General features: G+C 40.4%; 1 protein-coding gene across 1 annotated transcript; it reads left to right on the forward strand.

Annotated features, from left to right (window-relative positions):
- The first annotated feature begins 2,513 nt into the window (after positions 1-2,513).
- On the forward strand, positions 2,514-24,000 carry ENTREP1 (endosomal transmembrane epsin interactor 1). The gene is given in 11 exon segments (XM_056323684.1): positions 2,514-2,594; positions 9,694-9,804; positions 11,715-11,837; positions 12,594-12,701; positions 12,821-12,915; positions 15,407-15,536; positions 16,155-16,227; positions 21,963-22,086; positions 22,088-22,265; positions 23,351-23,441; positions 23,444-24,000. Coding segments are annotated over 11 exon segments (1,209 nt in total). The 3' UTR covers positions 23,539-24,000.
- The last annotated feature ends 9 nt before the right edge of the window (positions 24,001-24,009 follow it).

Raw genomic sequence — 24,009 nt, forward strand, 5'->3', positions numbered from 1 at the left:
AAGAAGAGTGCAAGCTGAACTTTTCTCCCTTTGGACTCCACTGTTAGACTGTAAAGGAGTAGTACTTTTTCTGTGTGACAAAGTCTTCTGAGGTGAGGGAGCCAACACCTCTCCCTTAAAACTTCTCTGAGGAAAATAAAGCCACAGTACAAGAGTTTAATATGGGATGGATTCCAAACTCATAACCAACCCCATGAACCACTTCTCTGTAGGGGAAGAAAAGAAAAGAAAAAGAAATCCCAAATTATTTTCTCTCACTCCTACATCAAAGAAAGCAAACAGGTGAACTTCATGCACAACACAGTCTAGTACATCACACACACTACAAATCTATCTGGAAGTCTATTGCCTGATGTTTGTAGAGACAGTCAGAAGCAAGCAAGTAAGGCATAGCAGCTTGACCAGGGAACAGTGTATTTCAACAGATACTTCTCTCCAGATTTCCAGAGATAATTACAGACACTAGAGTGCACTGAAGATTCTTCTGGAAATTATGAAAAGTAAATAAATGCATATTTGTCTACTACTTCTGACTGGAATAAAAGGCAGAGCCACATACTGGATAGCAGGAGAAAAGTAAAAAAAAAGAACTGTACAATTACCCACTGAGAACTGCCCATGAACTGAATGGCAGAAGGATCCTGGGTGCCGGGAAATCACAGGGAAGAGCTGATGATGGTGACTATCTCTTGTTTTAGCTTATTGGACAGCTGAACTGTTAGCTGTATGCTCATGTAGGCAGTATGTAACCATTTCGGAGTTAGGTCATAGTACTGAAGTTCAAATGGAACCACATCTAAGAACATACAGCAGGAACACAAAAGCTTTAATGCCAAAAAACTCTCTCCAGCTGAATGTAAAAAGACTTAATGAAAGCAATTCATAGTGAGCAGCACAAGTTTCCTCATCTGAGATGCATCTATTCTTTTGTTCCAACAAGGAAATTCTACCTTCTCTACTCTTCTTTTCCTATTATATGAAAAAAAATATTACATGATCGGTTCAAGATTTTCTACCCTGTCTAGCAGAATAAGGGATAAAAAGAAGGATTGTGCTACCAAAAAAACCTGAAAGGCCCTTGCCCCTTTCTGCTTTCTGTTGTTCCCCAACGATGGCCATTCAGTTTCATGCAGAATTGTTGAAACTTGACCAATCTGGTCAAAACCAATCTTTGTTGTGGCTTTTCTCTGGGTTCTGTGACATAGTCACCTGCTCCACAGTCTCACCCTCCTGTACACAGTCCAATGGAGGCTTTAGCTCATCTGGGTGGAGGCACAGGGACGTATTGTTTATTCTTTCTTTGAGCAGCAAATCTGTCCAGTCCCATTTTTCTCCTGCAACCAGCAGAGGTGGCTCTTACTCTGCTAGCATGGAGTCCATCACTGGCACAGCTTAATAAACCCCTGCAATGCTGTTTTCAGATGCTTTCATTATTTCGATAGCAAACAGGAGATGGTGCCAGACCAGAAATTCTATCAAAGTCTTTTCCATTGTGATGAGTTAGTCCTATATGTAGCTCTTAATGACTGCATTCAGCATGATGGTTGTGTCTTATGTTCTTCTAAATATGTGTATTCAATGTCTATTCAGAATTCTGTGTGCCCAGCTGGGGTAGAGCAATAAGTTGTTCTCCAGGTCTGGAAGAAGCAGCTGGGCAGCCTGGCTGAAATACGGCCTTCCAGCGTACCAGCACTGTGGCCTCTGCTCGCCATGAGCACAAGAGGATACTGGTTACTTAGTGGAGACTTTTTCTTTTGGAAATACTATGTCCAGTTCTGGAAAGGGAAATCTGCTGCCCTGATGAACTATGAGCTGAGAACTGAAGAGACATGATGAAGCTAAGCAGGTTGCATGAAATCTCTGAGGGAGCTGATCAAATCAGCTTCCTTAACAGTGCTGAAGTTGCAGATGGATATTATGCCTTTACTGTTTGCATCCCTTTTCCTTCTTTCTTTACCTTGCTTAAAGAGAGCAGTATAAAAAAGGATGCAGTATCATTGTGGCACTGTTGCTTCATTGTGACAGGAGCTGAGCATTTGGATAAAGTTGCTACAGATTTTTTCTGGGTGACACTTCTGCAAAGCCATTGGAGCTCAGAAATAATGCTAGTGACCCTTCAAACCCCCAGAATTGTGGATAAGCTTATCTACTTCCGTTTGGTCTGGTTTGTTACCTGTTGATGAATCTCACCCAGGCACAGCTACTGATGAATTCTTGCATTCTGTTTTATAAATGCAGCAGAAACAGGAAGCATTGGAGTGTGTGTGGTGCATGTGTATTTGATGGGGATATTTTGGCAACTGATACAGAAATGGCCCTATCGACTTGCTGCATCACATATATTATGCCGCCAAAGTAGGATATCTCCACAGCTGAGAAGCCATGAGCCCTGATTAGCAGATCAGCAGATTTCAGTAAACGTGGCATATTGCCCAAAGATATACTGCTGAAACCAAAATTAGTCGAAATACACAGTTTGGAAAGAACGGTAGCAAGGTTAAGATGGGTGTGAGATGGACATTGTGATCTTGATGGTAATTCCTTATGAACTACAGGTATTTATTAACAACTGTTTTGATGATAAAACAGATGAGGTAAGATAACGTTCAATTTGTTCACAGAAATTGTAGCTATCCCTTCTAAGGAAAATACTTTTATTTGCATTTATGGTCTATGCTTATGTTTATTGATTTTGACATGCAGAAGCTGACTGAGGAAAGACTACAAAACCCATCAGATTCGTGAGAAACCATCAGTTAGTGGAATTAGAACAGATCCGGCAGCCCACGTGAGGTGAGGCTGCAGCAGCTCTATGTCCCCAAGTCCAGCTGCTAGTGAGGCTGAGTGCGTGTTCCTAGCAGACACATGCACACAGAGCGTGTGTACACAACACATAGATGCATATTTACACATGGCCAGCCACACAGATAACACAGACAAATACACAGAGCACTCAAATGAACGCTAACAGTGCCAACAGCCTCATCCTGCTTCTCAGAACAGGAACAGTAATTGTTATTCATAATAGGGACAGCAGCAGTGGAAGAAGATGATTACTTGTTCCACATGAGAAACCAGAAGAAATGGCCAAAAATACAGTGAAACTTATTACAAGGTATTCCATCTTGGCCAGGCATGACACATTTCCATGACATGGAGTATGTGGTGGCCTGTAGAGGCAGATTGTAGCCCTAGAGAACGTGTCAGCATCCTCTGAACCCAGAGCCATTCTGGCCCCAGCTCCCCAAAGCCTGCCATGGGAATGGAACAAGGGTATGGGGCTTCATGAGTCACATGTGGCTAATGGTCCCTGTGTACCCAGCGGAAGAATGAGCCACTCAGATATGACCATCTCCAGGCTCTCAGGAGTGGCCCCAGACTGGGTATCCGTTGTATGGAAAGCAATGATCAGAGCCCCCATGACCTTGTTTCTCTTCATGAGTGTCTTTTGACACCATAGTCAGTGTTGAGCTCCAGTAATTATTTGGGGTTGTAATTTACTTTCTAAGTTTTAGTATTTCATTTGTGCTTCCAGTTGGCTGTTTCTGGTTTTATACGTTACAGTGTTTTTGGGTAAGACTTTCTTACCTCCTAGAAAAGATATTTCGCTTTGTTTGTCTGATAACCTCTCTATCAAGTACAAATGTAATCCTGGTTTGTCCTTTCCTTTCTTCAGTCTGTTCTGATTTTCCACCTTTTAAACCTGACCGATATTGTTATAGAGTAAATTCAGTTTTCTGTCTCTCCTTTAGAAACTTTTGCCCTAAATCTTTCCACTTACCACATACTCCACAGTTTTCACGGCAATGGTCCCAGTAATACTGGTCTTAGTACTCATTAGTATTATTTAATCTCATCAGCCGCACTAAACGCTTACTGGTGAGCTATGGTGGTTGGTCAGAGGGATCCTACTGAATACACTAATTTAATGTCATGGTTCTTTATAATCCTCTCATCTAGCATATACATGACAACAAAATTCTGCTTAGGCAAATCAGTATTTATTATCTAATTAGTAAATAAATTATAATAATAATATAAAATACTCTTAGTAATACTAATAGTACTGATACTACTGTTTAAATGATACTTAAAATAATATTCCCAGCTGGAGACTCGTCACAAGTGGGTTCCCCAGGGCTCAGTGTTGTGGCCAGTCCTGTTTAACGTCTTTATCGATGATCTGGACGAGGGCTTTGGGTGCACCCTCAGTAAGTTTGCAGATGATGCTGAGTAGGGACACGGAGCATTGACCTGCTGGAGGGCAGGCAGGCTGTGCAGAGGGACCTGGGCAGGCTGGAGCGATGGGCCGAGGCCATTCCTGGGAGGTTCAACAGGGCTCAGTGCCAGGTCCTGCCCTTGGGTCACAGCAGCCCCACACAGCGCTACAGGCTGGGGCAGAGCGGCTGGAAAGGGCCTGGTGGGAAAGGGCCTGGGGGTGCTGGTCCACAGCCGGCTGAGCGTGAGCCAGCAGCGTGCCCAGGTGGCCAAGGCGGCCAGCAGCACCCTGGCTGGTACCAGACACAGTGTGGCCAGCAGGGCCAGGGCAGCGATGGTCCCCCTGTCCTGGGCACTGGTGAGGCCGCACCTCGAACGCTGTGTTCAGGTTTGGGCCCCTCGCTGCAAGAGGGACGCTGAGGTGCTGCAGCGTGGCCAGAGCGGGCAGCGAGGCTGGTGCAGGGTCTGGAGCACAAGTCTGACGGGGAGCGGCTGAGGGAACGGGGGTGGTTTAGCAAGAGAAGGAGATTTGGGGGACCTTATCGCTCTCTGCAACTACTTGAAAGGAGGTTGTAGGCAGATGAGTGTGGGTCTTTTTTCCCCAGGTGACAAATGACAGGACAAGGGAAACTGCCTCAAGTTATACCAGGGAGGTTTAGATTGGATATTAGGAAAACTTATTCACCAAAAGAGTTGTGAAGCATTGGAACAGGCTGCCCAGGGAGGTGGTGGAATCACCACCCCTGGAGGTGTTTAAAAAATGCATAGATGTTCTTAGTGATGTACTTGGCAGTCCTGGGTTAACAGTTGGATTTGATGATATTAAGGGTCCTTTCCAACCTAAATGATTCTGTGATTCTAAAAGTGACAGGAGTGCAAGCCTGCAGGAAAACACAGGGCAGTTGTGCTGGGTATAGTTAAAGTGTGGCAGCTGCAGGTGCTGGGGAGCAGTTTGATGCCTGCAAATGCATGGAGTCAAGTAGTTAACAATGTGGATGCAGGCTGGGTGAATGCAATTCAGGCTTTCAGCTGTGTCAAGTACTTTAGGTCTCTGCTGTTAGCTAGCGTGCCAGCTTTTGTGTTCATACATGTCATCAGTTTTCATGTAAAGGTTTGTGGGGTTTGACTCAGAAAAGTCCAAGTTGCACGTTCAGTATGAATCATTCAGTCTGGTTATTCTCATGTTTTACAGTGTGCTAACATAAGGATTTGAAATTTTTATTAGAAACTTCTTTTAAATTAAAAAATGTTAATATTTTTAGGTCTGTGACAAAAATTTACAGATCTTCATTGGAAAACAGAAAACTTTATGGAATTCAAGTATTTATTTGAAACCTTGAAAATTTTTGAAGCATAAAATTGTAGCAAACATTTAATTTAATTGGAAAATTTTGTCAGAAGAAAAATATTTCCCAGCAGCCGTAAAATAAAGATTTTTAGGGCTAGCTACTGCCTTCTTGATATCTGTACCTTGAATAATTTACATAGATGGAACTAAGATTTAGTATTTAGACCACAATACTTAGTTCTGGTGCTAGCGAAGTGGTGTTCTTAAATTTTAGCCCTTCTAGTAACAATATAAAACACTGTGAACAGCACCTGCATATCATAACCCTAACCCTACAAAGAAAATTTCTTCCTATCCATGTACTTCATAATAAAGAAAGACATTTGGCTTTGGTGAGAACTACTGTAGTAGTGCCTTTTAATCTGGGTTTTAGAAGTAAAATATCTCAATGCTAATATTTTGGTTCACATGCAGGTCTCCACCATTAAGTCAATAAATGGTATTCATACAAAGGTTTTAAAGTCAGTATAAGCAAAAAAAAGAAATATGCTTTTAGCTTTTATAATCAGGTCAAAGTCAGATTTCCTCTGATTATTTTTTTTAATAATTTATTTTTATGCTGAAAAACATTCTCATTTATATGGGGTGTTTTAATGTTGCATTAGAAGTACGTGACTTTTAGTTAAATTAATTAGTCTGTCTTTTACTTCTGTGTGGCTCTTTTTGTTGACAGTTGTGTTACATGTCTCCATATGGTATAATAAATAGCTCTCACAGTTGATAGAAGATTAGTAAGGTCCCGTAATTAATGCTTAATTATTGCTCTTGCTGCTTTGCATATGGAAAAATAATATATTGGCTTTCCTTCTCCTGGAAGGATGTTTATAAAGTATATATATAGAATATATAAGATATAAGAGTTAATAATTGCGGACCAAATGTTTTTCTTTTCATTTAATTTTTAAGTGCCTGCTTGGGCTTCAGTCCTGTATGTGGTGCCTATTAAGGTGAAAGCAGTTCTTCTCTGGCATGAGATATTAGCTTCAATAGTGGTAGCAGCAGGACAGCAAGCAATCTACCTATACAGAATGGGTGATAGGGTGAGAACCTTATCTTGCAAGTTTATGCTGCTGCAGAGTCCTCAAATACATGATGACCTCTCACCTGGACGACAGTATCCATGCAAGGCATTAGCAAATACTGCATCTAATATTAGAATACACTTTGTTTCCCTATAGTTTAATTCATATAAATGTTCCTCGAGATTTTCTGTAGCTGTTCACAGTCCATGTGTATCTAATGCTCAGAAGATGTAGGCTGTGAGCCATACTAAATCCATAATTCGAGTTGTTTCCATTTTTATCACTTCAGTTAAGACTAGTTACTTCTGGTTTGTCTTTTGAAATAGCATATTTGCCTGTTTATTCTAAGTTGAGGAGTACTCTCCTGGTCTACGTGTGGGTGGGATCTTTCACTGGGATGAAGTGGAACACCTGATTTATGTTTGTAGGTGAGTAGTGATGGAGATGTTTGAATTTGTAACCGCAGGATAATATAGTCTGTAAAATAAATTGGCAAGGGTGCATGTTAGATAAATGGACAGTGACGTGCATTGAAAACTCTTGGTGAGTTCACAGTTGATACAGAACTGGGAGAAATGGCTGAAAACCCAAATGTTGCCATTCAGAGGGACCTGGAGAAATGGGCTGAGAGGTCTCATGAAGTTCAGCAAGGGGAAATGAAAAACCCTGCCTGTGCAGGGAAATGACCCCAGTATGCACTGGAGAACAACTTGCTGGAAAGCAGCTCTGCAGGGAAGAACCTGGAGATCCTGGTGGACAACAAGCTTACCATGACACAGCAAAGTGCTCTTCTGGCAAAGAAGACTAATGGTGTCCTGGCCTGCATTAGGCAGACTTGCCAGTAGGCTGAGGGAGGTGATCCTTCTTCTTTTCGTGCACTGGTGAGGCCATACCTGGAGTGCTGTGTCCAGTTCTGGGCTCCCCAGTACAAGTGAGATGTGTATACTGGAGCAGGTCCAGTGAAGGGCCACAAAGATGATGAAAGGACTGGAGCATCCCTCCTCTGAGGAGAGGCTGAGAGAGCTGGGGTTGTTCAGCCTGGAGCAGAGAAGGCTCAAGGGGGATATTCTCCATCTCTGTAAATAGCTGATGGGAGGGAATGAAGAAGAGACAGCCAGACCTTTCTCAGTAGTGCCTGCTGACAGGATGAGGCTATGGGCACAACTGAAAAAAATAGGAAGTTCCATCTGAACACAAAAGACAACTTTTTTACTATGATGGTCAAAAACTGGGGTAGGTTACCTGGAGGGTTTGTGAAGTATCCATCTGTAGAGATACTCAAAACCAACTGGTCTTCATCAGCCTGCTGTAGATGATCCTGTCTGAGCAGGAGATTGGACTAGATGGTCTCAAGATGTCCCTCCCAACCTCAGTGATTCTGTGAAGATGCTGACCAGTTATGGAGCAGAAAGAAAAGGGTTTTTTTCTCTCAACTCTAAAGTACAATAGATTATTTTGTCCACTATTGGATATGTAGTAGTGAATGTTGTAGTTATGGTTCAGATCTTGGTGGTGTTTTAGATTGTGTGTAGAATTATTTTTATCTTCTGCCTCTTCAGCGGGCATATTAGATTATGCAGTCAAAAATGGACTATACATATAATAAAAAATAGGTTTAAACTACATTTTTGTATGGTAGAATTTATTAGAACATAAAGGTAGAAATTATCATCCTTATTTTGCATATTTATAATATAATTTTCCTTTTCTTCTTAGATTTTAACATGTTTCTTCAAAAAAAATTGTGTGATTTTTTTTTCTTAAATCTGTCTTAACTTTATGTCATTTCTTGCATTTTTAATTTAGACCATTTTGATACAAAGGAATTTGACTGAGCAGACTGTTATTAACAAGGATTCTTTTGGACATTAAAAACCTGACACTTGCTTTGCAGGATTGAGTGCTTAAAATTTAAATATGTCAAGAGACGAATCTGTTATTTTTATTTGCCTCTAAAGAAGCAGTTGTACACATAATACTCTCTCCTGAAGTGCAGAAAAATTTTGCGTGTATGAAATGGGACAGGAAAAGTTCTTATATGTGTTTCAAATCCATATCCCACATCTCACATAAGCACAGATTGCAGATTATAATGGCATACGTGAAGGTAAAGACTTCATTTTATACACTGCTTCTGCCTGTCCTTGTTCAAGTACTCTGTTACTCCTGTCATTGCTGGTCTTTTAGATGGTTTATAAAACTGAAGTTATTGTCCGAGTTATGAATGGAGGTGTTCTGATTTTTAGTGGCCAGGAGGAAATAAAATTATATAACCAAAGACCCTTAAGTGTCTCTGTCCTCATTGTACTGGGACAAATATTTTTCATTTATTTGTGCTGCAAAATACTTTTGGAAATTCTTGCAGAATAACTGGTGTCTTAAGTTGTTTCCTTCTCAGGTTTCTTACTAATGTAAATGTGTTGAGAGGTAAGCTCAGCAGAAGACTGAGATACAGTGGAAGTCGGATGGCTTGCAAATATTTGCACTCCAGAAAAACCTTTAGCTGGCTGCACTTTTCTGTAGTTGCATGTATTTTACTACTGCAGAGCTTGTGCAGAATAAGGAGAGAGAGAAGACAGAGTAACCATTTACTGGTTTAAAATAAAATGACCTGGGGCACTGAAGTCCTGGGGAGTTTTGAGAAGGGGAGTGTCATTCCCAGCTTCAGTTTGAGAGTGGGATTTCTACTTCAAGGTGGAACCAATAGGTTCCTTAAGTTGGGTTCCCACTGTGCGGCGAACGAAGAGATGGGACGCAGCTTGATGCAAGCAAATGTCAATTTATTGTACAGAAGCACGCGTTTTTATACGCTTTCAGAAGCTGCGCGTTTTAAACTAATTGGTTCTTGAAGCTAAGCATTACATACTAGGCAATCCCTGATTGGTGGTTAACTACCATCAATTAACAGCAAGGTGTTACGTTTCCTTGGCGCCAAGGATGGCGCCATCCGTCTCCCACTCCCCTGTGCTCTGCAAACATGCCCCATCATGTTAATTGTTGTCTAGACAAGCTCGAGCAAATTCCCCTCAGCTAACTGATTGCCACGCATGGTCCTAGTTTCCAGACCGCCCCTGCACCACTGCTAACTTTTTTTTGCTGTTCCAGGCTAAACTATTTGTTCTGCTTTCTGTCATCTGTGTTCTGCTGAACCTGGCTGTATTTATATTAGGGTGTCAAGGCATTAATTTTCTGCTCAGTATACCCAGATGCAATTTGGTGAGCGATGTATTGATTTATATGTATTTCATCACAGAAATTATACATGTGTTTCTTCCATGTAAGCTTGCTGTCCTGGGATCACGAAGTGTACTAATATAGAGATGCAAGTAATACAGATCAGCATGGTGGGGGAAAAACCCCCACCTGTCTGTTTTCAGGCCTTGATTCAGTTCAAATTGTGAACAGACCCACTGAAATCCACAAGAGAACTTTTTTGTCTGTGTTCCTAAACACTTGATTTTTTTTACGTTGCAGTCTTCTTAAGGTGTTATAAATATGTATAAAAATATATATAAAAATATATATAAATATAAATAAAAGATGTTATGTTTCAAAGCTGAAGACCCCAAAAAGATGTTTTGAAAGGTTTTATTCTTAGCATACTTAGCCCAGAAATAGTTTTGTTTGACTTCATTAATAGCTGGCTTCTGTCTTCAGGGTCTGAAGATGCAGCTGATTTGGTACAAGGCTTTCTAGACAATTTTATGGGGCCATGTAGGAGGGAATCCCAAATATAACCTTAGAAAATCTTTTTTTGCGGCATTATACACTGATTTTTAATATCATAGTAGTTTAAGAACTAGCATAAAGGATTTTTATAGTAATGTAACAAAGATAAACTGTTGAAAAAAGGCTGGGTGGGTACTGGTGAGCTACCTACAGAAAGCTTGGTCAGTATAATCTGTGCGTGGGATTATTTTTCCAGGTTTGCTTCACCTGGTGAGGAAAACTTGTGTTGATACCATACATCAAGAACTGTGATGAAAAAATAAAAGTAGAGTAAACAGAGCAAAACATAATAGTTTTTCAGAACATTTCTACTTGAGGAAGAGGCAATCTGCACAAGAAAGGACAGGATGCAAATGACTTTTCTGAAATCAGTGTCATAAGAAGTGGAAGAATGTCTATTTATGAACCAGAAACTGTGGAATAATTGAAATTGAAGGATACAGGGTCACTTGGGGATAAAGATAATTGTGTGTAAAGGCTTGAAGGACTTAAAAGGTTAATGGAAAGATTTTTTAATATTTATTTTCATTCATTTATTGCTTCAAGAAAGCTATTGTTTGTTCCTTAACATGCCAGTAGGTATATTGCAGTGAGAGTCCAAGATTACAAGCACTTGGCAATCTAGATTCACCCAATATCAAGGTACCAAAGCAGCACAGAGAACTGCTAATGTTATTCCAAATGAGATGGTTAAACATTTCAGGAGTTTTGGAGCACTCTGTGATTTCAAGCATTGTGTACAGCCAAAAGGCATTATTGAAATAATATTTTTTTTATATATGAGGTTTATGTATGTGGAAGACCTTTGACACTATGACTCTAGAGAGTATGACAGCTAAACCCTTATTATCTCTAGATAGATAAACATTGAATTTCTACTTCAAATTAATGTTATCTTAGTTTTTAAAGTTACGAACAACAGTGGTGTACCAACATAACTATTATTGATTTGACTGCGTTGAAATTTTACCTCTGGGTTTCATTCCATCCATAGAGATGCAAAACATACTCATGAACCAAAGAAAAGGTGTGCACTCCATATACAATGGCTTACACATCAGTCACAGAAAGAATTTTCAGGCTGCTATGAATCTGAAGGAGCATGGATACTAAAATTGCTTAGTAATCAGTGCAGCTTTGATTTCAACTAAGTTGTATTTAAATTTCTTGAGCTTATCAGTAAATCTTCCTTTCAAATAGGAAGATTGCAGAATATGGCTTTATAATGCATGAATCATTGGCTTACCAAATGGTACAAATTTCATTTTACAAGCCTGTATTTCCAGTCTGCTTTGCAGCCAGAGGTAGAGTTTAACACATAGGCTCTATATTATGCCGATAAATATGTCACATAAAACAGCCAATAAATTGAAAAGTGGAGTTTTGTGTTTTTAAAGGTGGGTATGGGTGAAAACAAGGTTTGTTTCTGCTGTGAAGAACATTGCACTGAATGTACAGAAGAGATAGTGCTGAAGCTATACCACGTGAAGCCGTGCAGTATTGCTCACCTTGTTCTCAATGCACCCTGCACACACTGCTCAATATGACTGCTTTGATAATGTCCACACTTGTGCAAGAGTACAGTGCTGAGGCAACTGCTGTGTTTACTGTGAAAAATTGTTATTTTTCTGGTCTTCCACACTGGTCAGAAGCTCTTTATGGTTCTGTAACAGGTTTTTTTCTCTCATCGCTGGGTTTTGACCAGTGCATTGCTGATCTGGTATGTAGTTCTTGTCCTGTCTGTGTTTTATGCAACCAGAACTACAGCTTAATTCAGACATGATTGCATGGTTAAATACAGTGTAAGTTTTAGCTATGATTTGATGTCTTTGCTGGTCTTTTATCTTCTCAGCCTTAATTCCTTACAAACTGCTAAAATACAACTTCCAAACAGCATCACCTTCAAATATAAAAGTGCGCTAACATTTTCTTTTTAATGGTGATTATCTCACATCTGGATTTTCCACAGAAAAGTTAAGAGGAAGCTTATAATTCTTGGATGAATAGATGGACTATAAGTAACATCTGAGCAGTATTAAACCTGTCTGGATCTCTCTGTCAGGAAGTACAATAGGGCAAAACAAGCTTTTGCAAATTACTCCAGTCTTGGAGATTATTTGTCCTGAAGACTTCATCACATATGTTTCTAAGAAGTAATTGTCATCATCAACCTTGTGTTTTCTGTATTTGCGTTTGTTTTAGTTTTTTGTTATTATTTTGACATTTACAAATACTTTGATTTAATCTTTAATTTCCATTATCTTCATGTTCTTCAGAAAGTCTGCATTGCTCTTTGTGCTCTGAATGCTGTAAGCACCATGATCTGCTTGATAGCAGCTGCCCTGTGTTACTTAAAGATTTCTGCAACAAGAAGAACCATCATAGTAAGTGAAAGCAAAACTTTGCCTGCTATAAACAGCAGTACTAACACTATTGCTAGATTAAACAGCCCAGCAGTTTTGTGTATCTTGGAAGGTTTTTAACAGAAGTTTCATTTGATTAGGATGAGTCTCAGATTGGAGACCAAAATCATGTTTTTGTTCCTGATGATTTTGTTGCACCTGGAGCTTGTGATTCTTCTCCAGAAGCAAGTCACAGGTAAACCTCTACACTCTCTTACCTTCCTTTAGTGTCTTTGGAAACAAATGAAGATTTGCATAATCTTCATTTTTCAAGACCATTTTCTCTGTTACTAACCAAGAAAGTTTGGTAACTTTAGAAAAAAAAAAGGGGAAAAAAGAATTAAAACCCCGTTGAGTTAGGAGGCAGTGTATATATGGTGTGGGTGAGTGGTATAGTTTTGTGGTTTTCAATTTAGAATCTGTAGATTTCTGTTTCTGGGTGAGAGAAGTACTGCAGTTTGACATGGCTGAAAACTTTTATGATGCTGTCAGGAGCAGGTGAGGGTAGTGACGGAAAGCCAGGCACAACCTGGAAAATAGAATACAAAGTGTTTTAAGGCATGTGAATTTAAGGGAAGAGGCAATCCATGTGGGGCAGCAAGTCAGTCATCTGGAGTCTAGAAATCTACCCCAGTCCAGTTTAAAATATCATTTGGGGACTAGAGGCATTTGCCAAAATGCAAATCTGCTTGTCCAAGTTGTGTATTCTCAAATTCAGTGTGTGCCTCAAACTGAAACCCTGTGCTGCTGACAGTTCTTTTTTAACCACCGAATGTATTTCTGCTATTGAAACACTAACATTTCCAGGAGGACAAAGCCCTGACGGTGTTGTTCAGCTGAGGTATGAGTGCAGAAGGTGGGAAAGAAGTGGCAAAGGATGTGCATTGCCCCTTCATGTCTTGCTTGCCAGCAGTGGTACAGAGCCTCCCTACGGTCTGACGCACTGTCTCGGCAGTGGGGTTCGCTGAAAAAGCTTTGACTCCTATTCTCTACCTTTACTGTACCATTACTTCAAAAAGAAGCCAACTTTTTGACTAACACAAGAATTTGCTTTGCTTGCATAAAGAGTGGAAATAAAGAAATAAAGAATAAATTGACAAACATGCACATCCTGGAAATTACTTTTATATTAGGGGACTTAAGGGAATGCTTTTCTAGTTGCACATTCTGCAATAAGTTTTAACATGGTATACTTTTTGGATGCAATTTTAATTTTCAAAGTGTGACTAATCTGGGTAGGCCAGATCAAGCATGTTTAAAAATAAAACTAAAGTTCAAGAAGTATATAATTTTGTGGCCTACACTGAATGTAAGCTCAGCATGAACGTACTGGAAAAATGTGAAAAATGTGACGAATTAATGTCAAGGAGGCACCAACCTCCCCTGTTCTCCAATCTTGTTTTGAAGCTTTTAGGGGCAGATGAAATAGGCTGAAATGAAAAATGATTTTAACATGTTTTATTTCCACCATTTTTAAAACTAAAAAAGCAATGACCGGTTATCAAATTTTTTTCTTTCTTTTCCTCAAATTTCTCCATGTAGTCCCTCCAATACCTTGACAAGAGCCTTTTGGTCCCCCGTTCCTTTTCCCCTGTAAGTAGCCTTCCACCGGCAGCTCTTCCATTACCTCTGCTCTTTCCTCTGTGCTTGCAAGAAATAATTTTCACAGTCATCTTTGTTCCCTCCAACCAGTGTCCAGAGAAGCCCTAAACTCTGGAAGGAAGGACTTGCTCTTGTGTAACATTTCTTTGTAGAGAGATCACATCTGCTAGTGATAGCTGTAAACCTGACACGGGTCCAGAGAGCAAAACACATGGACTTCTGTGTGTTGCTTGAGGTTCCTGCTCAGTACCAAATCAGCAATTAAAAAATGTATTAAAAGAGGAGAAAAACTGAGACACTTTGGTTCACAAACTTCTCTGAAGATTGTGTGGAGAGGGTCCCCTCAGCAGCCCTGCTCTCTTCCAGTGTTAATGGTTAATGGTGTAATGTAAACTTATGTTATCACAATCAGCATTTGTCATTTTTCTCCAGGCATTGTTCTGATTTCTTCCCTCTCAGAGCTACATCCTAGGAAGATGATACAGCAAAAGATCTTTGGGATTTCTGCTGTATTTAGGGGTTTGGAGAGCAATTTGAAAATTCAGAAGTAAAGTTAACCAAGATATACATTTGCTTCATACAAGCCTTCATGAATTGATCCAACTATAATATCCTTAATCAAGCATCTTCACAAAGATAGCCTTTAGTTTGAATTTACCTTTTTCTGTGCAGCTGTATCTGAACATAAAACATGAGATCAGAAGTATCTCGAATTTCCATTACAATTAAGAATTCAGTAGTTCTCAAAAATCAGAGCTAGGCTGTTGCATTTTGAGTGAACACCTGTATTTGAATCTCTTGAAACAAAACTGAATCTCTGAATTAAAACTGAAATGGGTTCCCAGGTGCAGTACTGCCCAAAGGCATTTGAAGCTCTGGTGAAGCACTGGAGAGGCACCTCCTTAGGAGCCATTTCCTGCCATCTTCTGGGAAAATCTCTTGCAGCTCTTGACGAGTTCATTAGCTGTGGCTGCGATCTCAAAATCTGAGCTGGCACAGGGAACCCGATGGAGTTTGGTAGCAGGTGATTTTTTTTTCAGCTGGAAATCCATACTCATGGAGTCTCTTGGTGCTATTTGTTGCAGGATTCTTGGCTCTGATGTGAATCTATTGCCCTGTGGTTATGGAGCGCTAATCAAAAACATTGAAGTGTCTTGTTCTCTGAAGCAACATCCTATTTATGAAATTCCATGGAGCCAGAGCAACTCTGAGCAGGTATGGCTCACAGGATTTTAAAAGTGTAACATGACCACTATAAAGGTAAGTTTGCACTGAGGCATGTTAAACATAAGTCAGGTATCTTTTCATTCCAGAGTAGCAGGAGAATATATTTGGTTGCAAATATGAGTTTCTGTAAATATCACTGAATATTTTAATTATCACTTACCTTTAGAACTGAAAAGTTTTCCCCAGCTGGAAAACTCTGTTGGGGCATGGCAGAAGGAGCAAAATGTACTGTGGAGCACACCTCTTGCTGGTTATTCTAGAGGACCCCTGTGCTGCCTCCTTGCTTTAATTCCCTTCTGCACCTGTACTCCTCCCATGTGGGACTAGGTCATGATTTTGCCATGCTCACTGATCTTTTTTCACTAGTGTTTTCAGTGCTTTCCCCCCAGAAATACTCGCCAGGATAACACGTGCTGACCTGGATCATGAACGTTAAATTTATACATTCACTGGTCTTGGTTTTGCAGTGGAATTAAACCCGTATCACATAGTCCCTGTGCAGTTAAGCAAAAGTATTCACTTTGTAAGATGGATGTTGCAGTTCTTAGGAAGTACCAGAAAAAAGATAGTGGCTTGTGATTTTTCAACTTTTCTATTTTATTCTAGGAAGGTGCACTAAAAAGGGTCATGGAAGTTGCTGTTGAATCAAGGGAAGTGAGTGATAGGCAGGCCGCTCAAGGTAAAAAACACATTTTAAAATTTGGTCTGTAACAGTCCTACCCAACCCAGATGACTCAATGTAGCAGCAACATTATTATTTCTTTGAAAGGCAGCTACCATATTGCAAGCTGAAGATACAGAACCGTGATTGTTTTAGGCGGTAGGAACAGGGAGTAATGTTTAAAATACTTGAAAAGTTGTTTGCTCTTAAGATATGAAAATAAAGATATATGTCCTTCTTAGTAATCTACAAAGTAGTTGTGCACTTTACATTCATACATTGTAAGAAATTACGTCCAGCTCCAGTGCTTCCATTTGTTTTATATTCACGATGGTGCCTGTTGACATTTTGTTACTGACAAAAATAGGAAAAGGATAAAATAATACCATAGTGTGTTGAGCTAAATGTGAGAATTACTCTGTTCTTCAGCCTGCACTGGAAGAATTACTAAATAGTTTCTACATACAGGTACAGGACGTAGCTACACTACTTACAGAGGCCTCATCAAACTTTGCTCAGTATTGTTTTAGAAAACCATGGAAATGGTTCCAAGTTGGTTTTTAGCCTAATCTGTCATCGTTCACGTTTGCAATTAAATATTACCAGCTCCCAGGTAAGTCACAGGCAGTTTTTCCAGTACAGCCCTAGTGGAAATCTGTTCTATTTTTCATTTGAACTTGCCATTATGCAGCAGATATCTGTTGTGCAACAGATGGCTATGTGCCTACCTGCACAACATGCACGCCGCAAGAATATAGACAGTAAAGACACTTGGTGGGGAGGGGTGGCAGGGGAAGTCCCAAATCTACTATTTGACTGCGATTTCTCTTCAGCCAACGTACTTCTCAAGCTGTAGGAAAACTTTAGTGTGAAGTTTATCAGTTGAAATTGTCCCTACTAAGTGGTGGCAGGAAAAAAAAATATGTTTACATAAAAGCATACTTTAACCAAAAACCAAGTCTTTTGAAGTTCCCTTACACTCCGGGAGTCTGCCTGAGACCTCTGAAGACAAGTACTTGCATGCTTCTGTTATATCATCAGTTGTGATAACCAGAAAAATTTAGAAGAGCTGTAGCAAAAATCTTAATTCTCAAGGAATTCTTATTGATAAAATGGCTCTTGCTTTCTTGGGGCTCTTTGAGCACAAATGAAAATAGGATGTCAAAAATAAGGCTGCATGGTGACTATTTAAAGTTATGAGAATGGCAAACAGGAAAAGAATACTATAGAAAATGCAACTTGTGAAGGAGAGTCAGAAAACCTTGGGTTTTTGTTTTAAAAAATGAAAGCTATGATGAGGCATTGTTTGAGGTATTGTTTGCATTTAAAAACTTCCTTTGGAAGCAAGCAGATCTAAGCAAAGGTCCTAAGTTGTACCCTCCTCCCTAAACTTTTAACTGGCTTCTCCATCTCCCCCCACCCCCCACCCCCCTAAAAAGATCTGTAGAGAGACGTTTAAATCTCAGCCTAGTTGTTAAATTCAGATAAAGAAAAAAGTGAGCATCTCAGTAAAGAATATTAACGTTGCTTCTTTGATGCCAAGGCTTTCTAGGGGTAATTAATTTAAGAAAAGGAAATATGCTGAGCAGTATCTCTTCCTCTCGTTATATTTAGGGAGATGTACTGGGTCTGGCTGGGATGGAGTTAATTTTATTCATAGCAGCCCAGATGGTGCTGTTTGGGATTTGTGACCAAAATAGTGTTCATAACACACCAATGTTCTAGCTCTTGCTAAGCAATGCTTGCACAGCATTGAGGCTTGCTCCATCTCCTACTCTGCCTCCAAATCCCATCCCCTCCCCCTGCCACATCCCACCCCTCACCCTACCCCCTGGCAGCAAGCAGGCTGTGGGTGAGCAAGAGGATGGGAGAGGAGACAGCTGGGACAGCTGACCTCAACTGACCAAAGGGACGACCCATGCTGTATAACATCATGTTCAACAGTTAGGACTGGCTGGATGTCAGTCACCTGGTGGTGAGCAATTGCTTTTGCATCACTCATTTTTCTTCAGTTTGTTTTGTTGGTCATCCCATCCCTGTTGCCTCAAACTGTCTTTATCTCAACCCATGAATTCTGTCACTTTTGCCATTCCAGCTCTTGTCCCCACCTCGCTATGGGGGCTGTGACTGAGCAGCTGTGTGGGGCTGAGCTGCCTGCTGGGGTTAAACCGCAGCAAGAGGGAAACACAAAATGAGGGGATATCCTGGAATTGTGGCAGAGGAACTCCATCGTCTCTCTCAGCTGATGTGTAGAGTTACAGCCTATAAATAAAAGCTGAACTTTCAGTTTATGCTGGTAGCCTGTAGTGTCAGGGCATTTGTGTATGGTGCTGTGATTTTCTTGGCATCACCAGAACTGATCTGTAGCTCCCGATGGAAGTTAAAGCTACACACTATTCCCTGTCAGCAGAACTGGGGGAGTCCTGACTGCCGGCTGCACAAGGAGCTGTAAGCTTCTCTGTGCCAGCTGAAGTTGTTTTACTGACTTGAAAAGTACTCCTGTCAAGCAAAGTGGGACTTTCCCTGCCAACTGTAGTAGGAAGACATGCAACCTTCTGCTGATGGCTGGGGATGTTTGGAAGCTGGTCTTCATTATCAAATACTAGGTATATGCATTTCCAGTACACACCGGCTTAAGCCAGTTACATCTCTGACATTTAGAATATTAATATTATGAAGAATTATCGTAAGATTGGTTTATCATAATTATCATAGGCAATCATCTGTTTAGTAATTAGTAATTAATTTAATTCATTAGTAATTAATAAAAAGACTTCTCCAGTACCAACAGCACTGTGCCTCAAGAACTGACTGCTAGCACAACTCCATTGGTGCTAACAAGTTTATAGTGGTGATGGATTCTTTAATCCTGCCTGATTCTTGGCCCACCATGCTTTGTTGATGGTCCTACCTACTGACTTTCAAGGCTGGTGTCTGCTTGATGTAGGTTGTGTCGCTGTTTCTTTGCTTTAGAGATTCTAGGTTGCATTTGTTTAGGAGATAAGGTGGCATGCTCAACAACTACATATCATCAAAGCCTTAATTTTTGCAAATGCCCCGGTCACTGGTACACTCCTATTAGACTAGCAGCACAAACATTTGCCATGTTCTGAACAAAAGACTGTTTAAATTGATTTGGTATTTTACTCTTGCATGAGAAAGAACATTGTTTTCTGTAATATGCCAGGTGGCATCAGAGGGAGGTATAGAACCAGGCTTGGTGAGAAATATATAGCTTCATCCTGTCCTGTTCTCTAAAAGGCAGTTGTGGGACTCGCAGTATATAATCCCACCCTAAGGAAAAGGAGGAACGTTGACTAATTGGAAAGATGAAACCTATCACAAGAATTCAGGAAAATACTTCTTCTAATAAAGAACCTCATGAAACAAGTTTTTAAATTGCCTTATAGCAACTGATGGCTGATTCATGAGCTACTGAATTGCAAACAGTGACTGGCCCCTGTGAACGTATCCTCTCACGTCTGCTTATATTGCAGGAGGATTTCAGGCTTTGTGAGATTTAGTTTCCACTCCAAGAAAGCTGTAGCTCCCTTCTCTCTGATCAGGTAGTTAGAGATAAGGTTTACACCAGGCAGAACTGTATTTTTTTGCTATTCCAGTTGCATAAGGCTGAACAGGTTTCTGCAAACGTTTAAGCAGGCTTTAGACCAGTGTTACTGGTGAGTGTGGGTATACGCACACATACTTGCACCTCTAGGCTTTTGTGTCCAATCATTACAGATTGGAGGGGGAACGACAAAAAAAAAAAAAAATCAGTAATAATCTCTAATAACGGCTGCTACAAGATCTACCTTATTCTGACTACTTTTCCTCCACCTTTGATGTTCCCGACTACTCAGCTGAAAGCACTCCCGAGCCTGCCAGCAGGGTGAGCCTTTCACGGAGCTGGGCGCCTGCAGGACGGCGGTGCGCCTTCAGTCCCCTGCAGAACCGATGTACGAGTGACCTGTTCTGCGCTACTGGTTGCTGCAAGGTGACTTCGTTTTCTCTGTCAGTGCTGATGTTATGAGTCCTTAAAAAATTATTTGTGTAGGTTAGTACCCTGAACCTAGCATCTGCAGAAATCACCTACTGTCTCCCAACAGAGTACCTACATCAGCAGTTTGTGCTTTGCCAAATCTCCTCCCCCCAACACCTTAGTCTTGCTTGGTCTGTAGCAGGCATTGTTATTCTGGGGAGGAGGGAGGGATGGTGAAAGATGAGGCGGGAGCACACAGGACTTCTCATTTAAAAACTTGCTAGGGGAGTTGTCAATGTGAGCAATGTAAAGCAAAATTATCTTGGTTATTTCACTTGCATGTCTCTTCTTGTTCCATAGCATCACAAAAATGAAAACGCAATACAAAAAACCTACAGTGTAGAGCCAATGAAGTCTGTTGCATCTACACTAGTGTCAGTAATCCATTTCAGTTGCTGTGGAAAAACTGCTAATGTGACTACAGAGTTCTTGATTCTGTTGACAGTCTTAAAAATCCACTAGTTAAGAGTCTTGCAGTTTTTATTAAAGGATGTTGGAATCCCCCATATTAACTGCTGATTCATAGAAACACTCACAATATGTAAGCAGGAAGGGAGCGTGTCAGTAACAACCATTTATTCTGAATACTGACAGCATGCCTATCAGGATTACACTTACTATTTTGTGGAATGTTTTTATGTCTGCTACATCATGTGTTTTCTCTACTCCTCCTATCGAGTTCCACCACAGCACCCTGGAGAATTTGCTGCTGAAGCAATAGTTACATGACACAGCCTATTCATAGCTGTGAAAGCAAAGCGTTTCTGCTGTACAGAGACTCCATCAGTCAGAAGCACCTGGGCTCTTTAGGCCTGGTGTAACTGAGGTTAGGTCTGTTCAGCACTGGACCTGAAAGTTGAATCCATGAGTGCTGCAGAAAGGGGATGCAGCTGCAGCAGAACAGTGGAAGCTGCTCCAAGTTAGTTTGTGCTGCTCTTGCTGGAAAGTTTTGCATCTGCTTTGGGTACTGTTGTGTTTGGCATAAAGCCAACATTAAAGCGCTTCTTGAACAACCTGTAGGTGCTCTTATTTTTTAACAAGACCAAAAACTGGTGATTTTTATTTAGATCAAAGGCAGGGGATTTTTATTCAGACCAAAGACAGTGGAATTGATTCCTCTTTGCCCCTTGTTTAGTCCTGAAAAGGTAATTTTGAATGTTGGGGGTTTGTTTTGTTTAATTTTTTTTATTACATTTCCACTTTGTAGTATTACTAGCTTCCAGCTTGGTAATTATTTTCAGATAGTTTGTAACTAGCCCTCTTCACTGGTAGTAACTGAAAGTTACAGAGTTTAGTAGAGATCATGAAAGCCTTCAGACTTTGCTTAACCTGCTTTGTATACCTGTATGTTAACACTGGCACTCGATGCTCATTTCAGGTCTGTTCAGAACAAGAACAGAAGCAAAAGAGAAAGGAACAGTTGTACACAAAATGGCAAATAGTTTTCGCAGAAATGTCCCTCCAGCCCCTTTGACACGTGATATGTGCTTAACCATAGCTATGTATGACTATTTTACAGGCATTTTCTCTAGTGTAAATCCAATACAAGTGAGCCTTGCATGCTGCCCTGATCATGCCAGACTGTTACGTTTTACGTCATTAAACTGTGCACCGCATCATCACTGAGTCAGGAACAAAATGCCAAGGGATACTTGTTGAACAACAGCACTGTGAACCAAGTGGATTGTCTGCTTTGTTTGATCTTTATCTTCAGGGGGAGTGCTCAGCTATGAAGCTGAAACAGAGACTGAAGGAGAACCACAATGCTGCTCTGTCACTTTGCTGAAAAGTCTGAGAGGAAGAGCTCTGAGGGGAAGACTCCAATCTTTGGTAGAGTATGTGCTGCATTGAAATGAAACAGCTTCTGGCGAGGATCCTAGAGCAGTTCTCCTGTAGCATGAGCCCTGACCTATATGAATGTGTGGAAAATATCAAGTCTGTTTTCAAATCAGATGAGAAACATGGGGCAGAAGCTATCACCAGTGCCCCCTTCCTTGAGCAGGTAGTTTTGTTACTTGTATTTTTTAGGTGATGTGGAAACCCACTGGCCTTGGTTTGGGAGTACATGTTTACATTTGTCACTCTGCTTTGTGTGTAAAAGTTTTTGAACCTAACTAGCTTTGCTACTGTAGATTTATTTAGGGAGTGTGTGAGAGGCTGCGCAGGTGAGATGTCTCTTGCTTTATCAACCACACAGCCAGGAAGGTTTTCGCAACACTGAATATGTGTATTTAAAAGCTGAAAGAGATGGTTTTCTGTGGTAGAATCATGAACTGTAAATAACATGATAGTGCATGGCAGGCGAGATGGAAGAGATGTTACAAAGGAGTTACTATTATAAATGGAAGCTGACAAGGAAATTTATATGTAAACCCACTAGAAGCAACTTTTTTAGTTGCTTCGAGTAAGCAACTAGACCTAGTACTAAAGGAAAAAAATCAGAAAAACGTATGCTTACATTGATGGAATGAATATTCAGAAGTTTCAGATATTATAGACTTCATCAAACAAGCAATTTTGGTAGCTTGCAATTTGGATAGGTGAGCTGATCCACACATGGTACAAGTGATTTGCTGTGACAACTGGTTTTGGTTTGAGTTCTGAAACAAAACACATCAAAGACTGTAATTTAGGCTCTGCAGATAAAGTGAGATTTCCCACTGGAGCCTACAGGCAACAAAAACCTCAACAAATTTGACATGAACAGCTGGAAAAAAATTCCTTATGAGACTAAAACTTATTGCACTGACCTGAAAGTTATTACAGTCCAGTGGCAAAAGCCATTTAGATTCCCATTAAGCAACACCTGACATGCCATGGTTTGGTGTGAGTTAATTCTTGTGCAATTAAAAAAAAAAAAAGAAAAAAAAAAAAGAATCAGAAAAGACAACTCTTAGTCCTTTTCCCAATTGGGTTTGCTTTTCCCACACCTTCTTGACAAACAGAAGTTTTAGTCTCAGCATTTTGTATTATTCTTTAAAAAATAACAGACAACAGTACAACTAGCTTCTTCCTAGTTGGTAAGAAACTATTTTAATGGAACAAAAGCCTGAAACCAAATCTGATACACTTTCTTTTCTTTTAGTGATGGCACCTGTCCAGCAAGCCATGTCATCAAGTGCCCACGTGTTACCTTTCAGACAGTATCCCGGATTCCTGCAGCTGAAGGGGTGCGGTGACATGACTACTTTCACATGGATGAGGACCAGTTAGGGGAGAGGAAGATCCAGACAGCACAGTATCAATGGCATCATAGTCTTATTGGCATTGTCAGGGAAACCATAATTTGAGTCACTTTCTGTCTTTGTTTTTGAGCTGTTTTCTGTTTATTCCTCAGTAAAGCACTTCTGTTAGATATAAATCCTGCACAGGAAAATTGTCTTTGGCAAGTAGATGAAAAAGTGTGTCAATAATCCATTTGTTTTTATACCCTCACACTCAAGGCTGCTAAGGGGACGCTTGTTCTACAAAGCCTATTAAGGAGATTGCATGCTGGCCTTCATGGCTCTCAGGTGCAACTAGTCTGTTTCCCATACGGTACTGTCCTGTTGCATCTCTCTAGTCTGTCACCACTTTGGACAGATTTGCTTTTTTCACTCAACTGACAAGAGATGGCAGAACAGCCCTATGCCTTCATTTACTGTGGTGAGGCAAGGACAGTTAATGCATGTGTGCACTTTGTATCTTGCTGGAGAGCAGGGTCAGTGTCAATACCTATGTTCATGTGGTATGTGTTACTGTAGTTCCACTGTTTTTTTGGT

The sequence above is a fragment of the Falco biarmicus genome, chromosome Z (genome assembly GCF_023638135.1).
Source record: "Falco biarmicus isolate bFalBia1 chromosome Z, bFalBia1.pri, whole genome shotgun sequence".
NCBI classification, from domain to species: domain Eukaryota; kingdom Metazoa; phylum Chordata; class Aves; order Falconiformes; family Falconidae; genus Falco; species Falco biarmicus.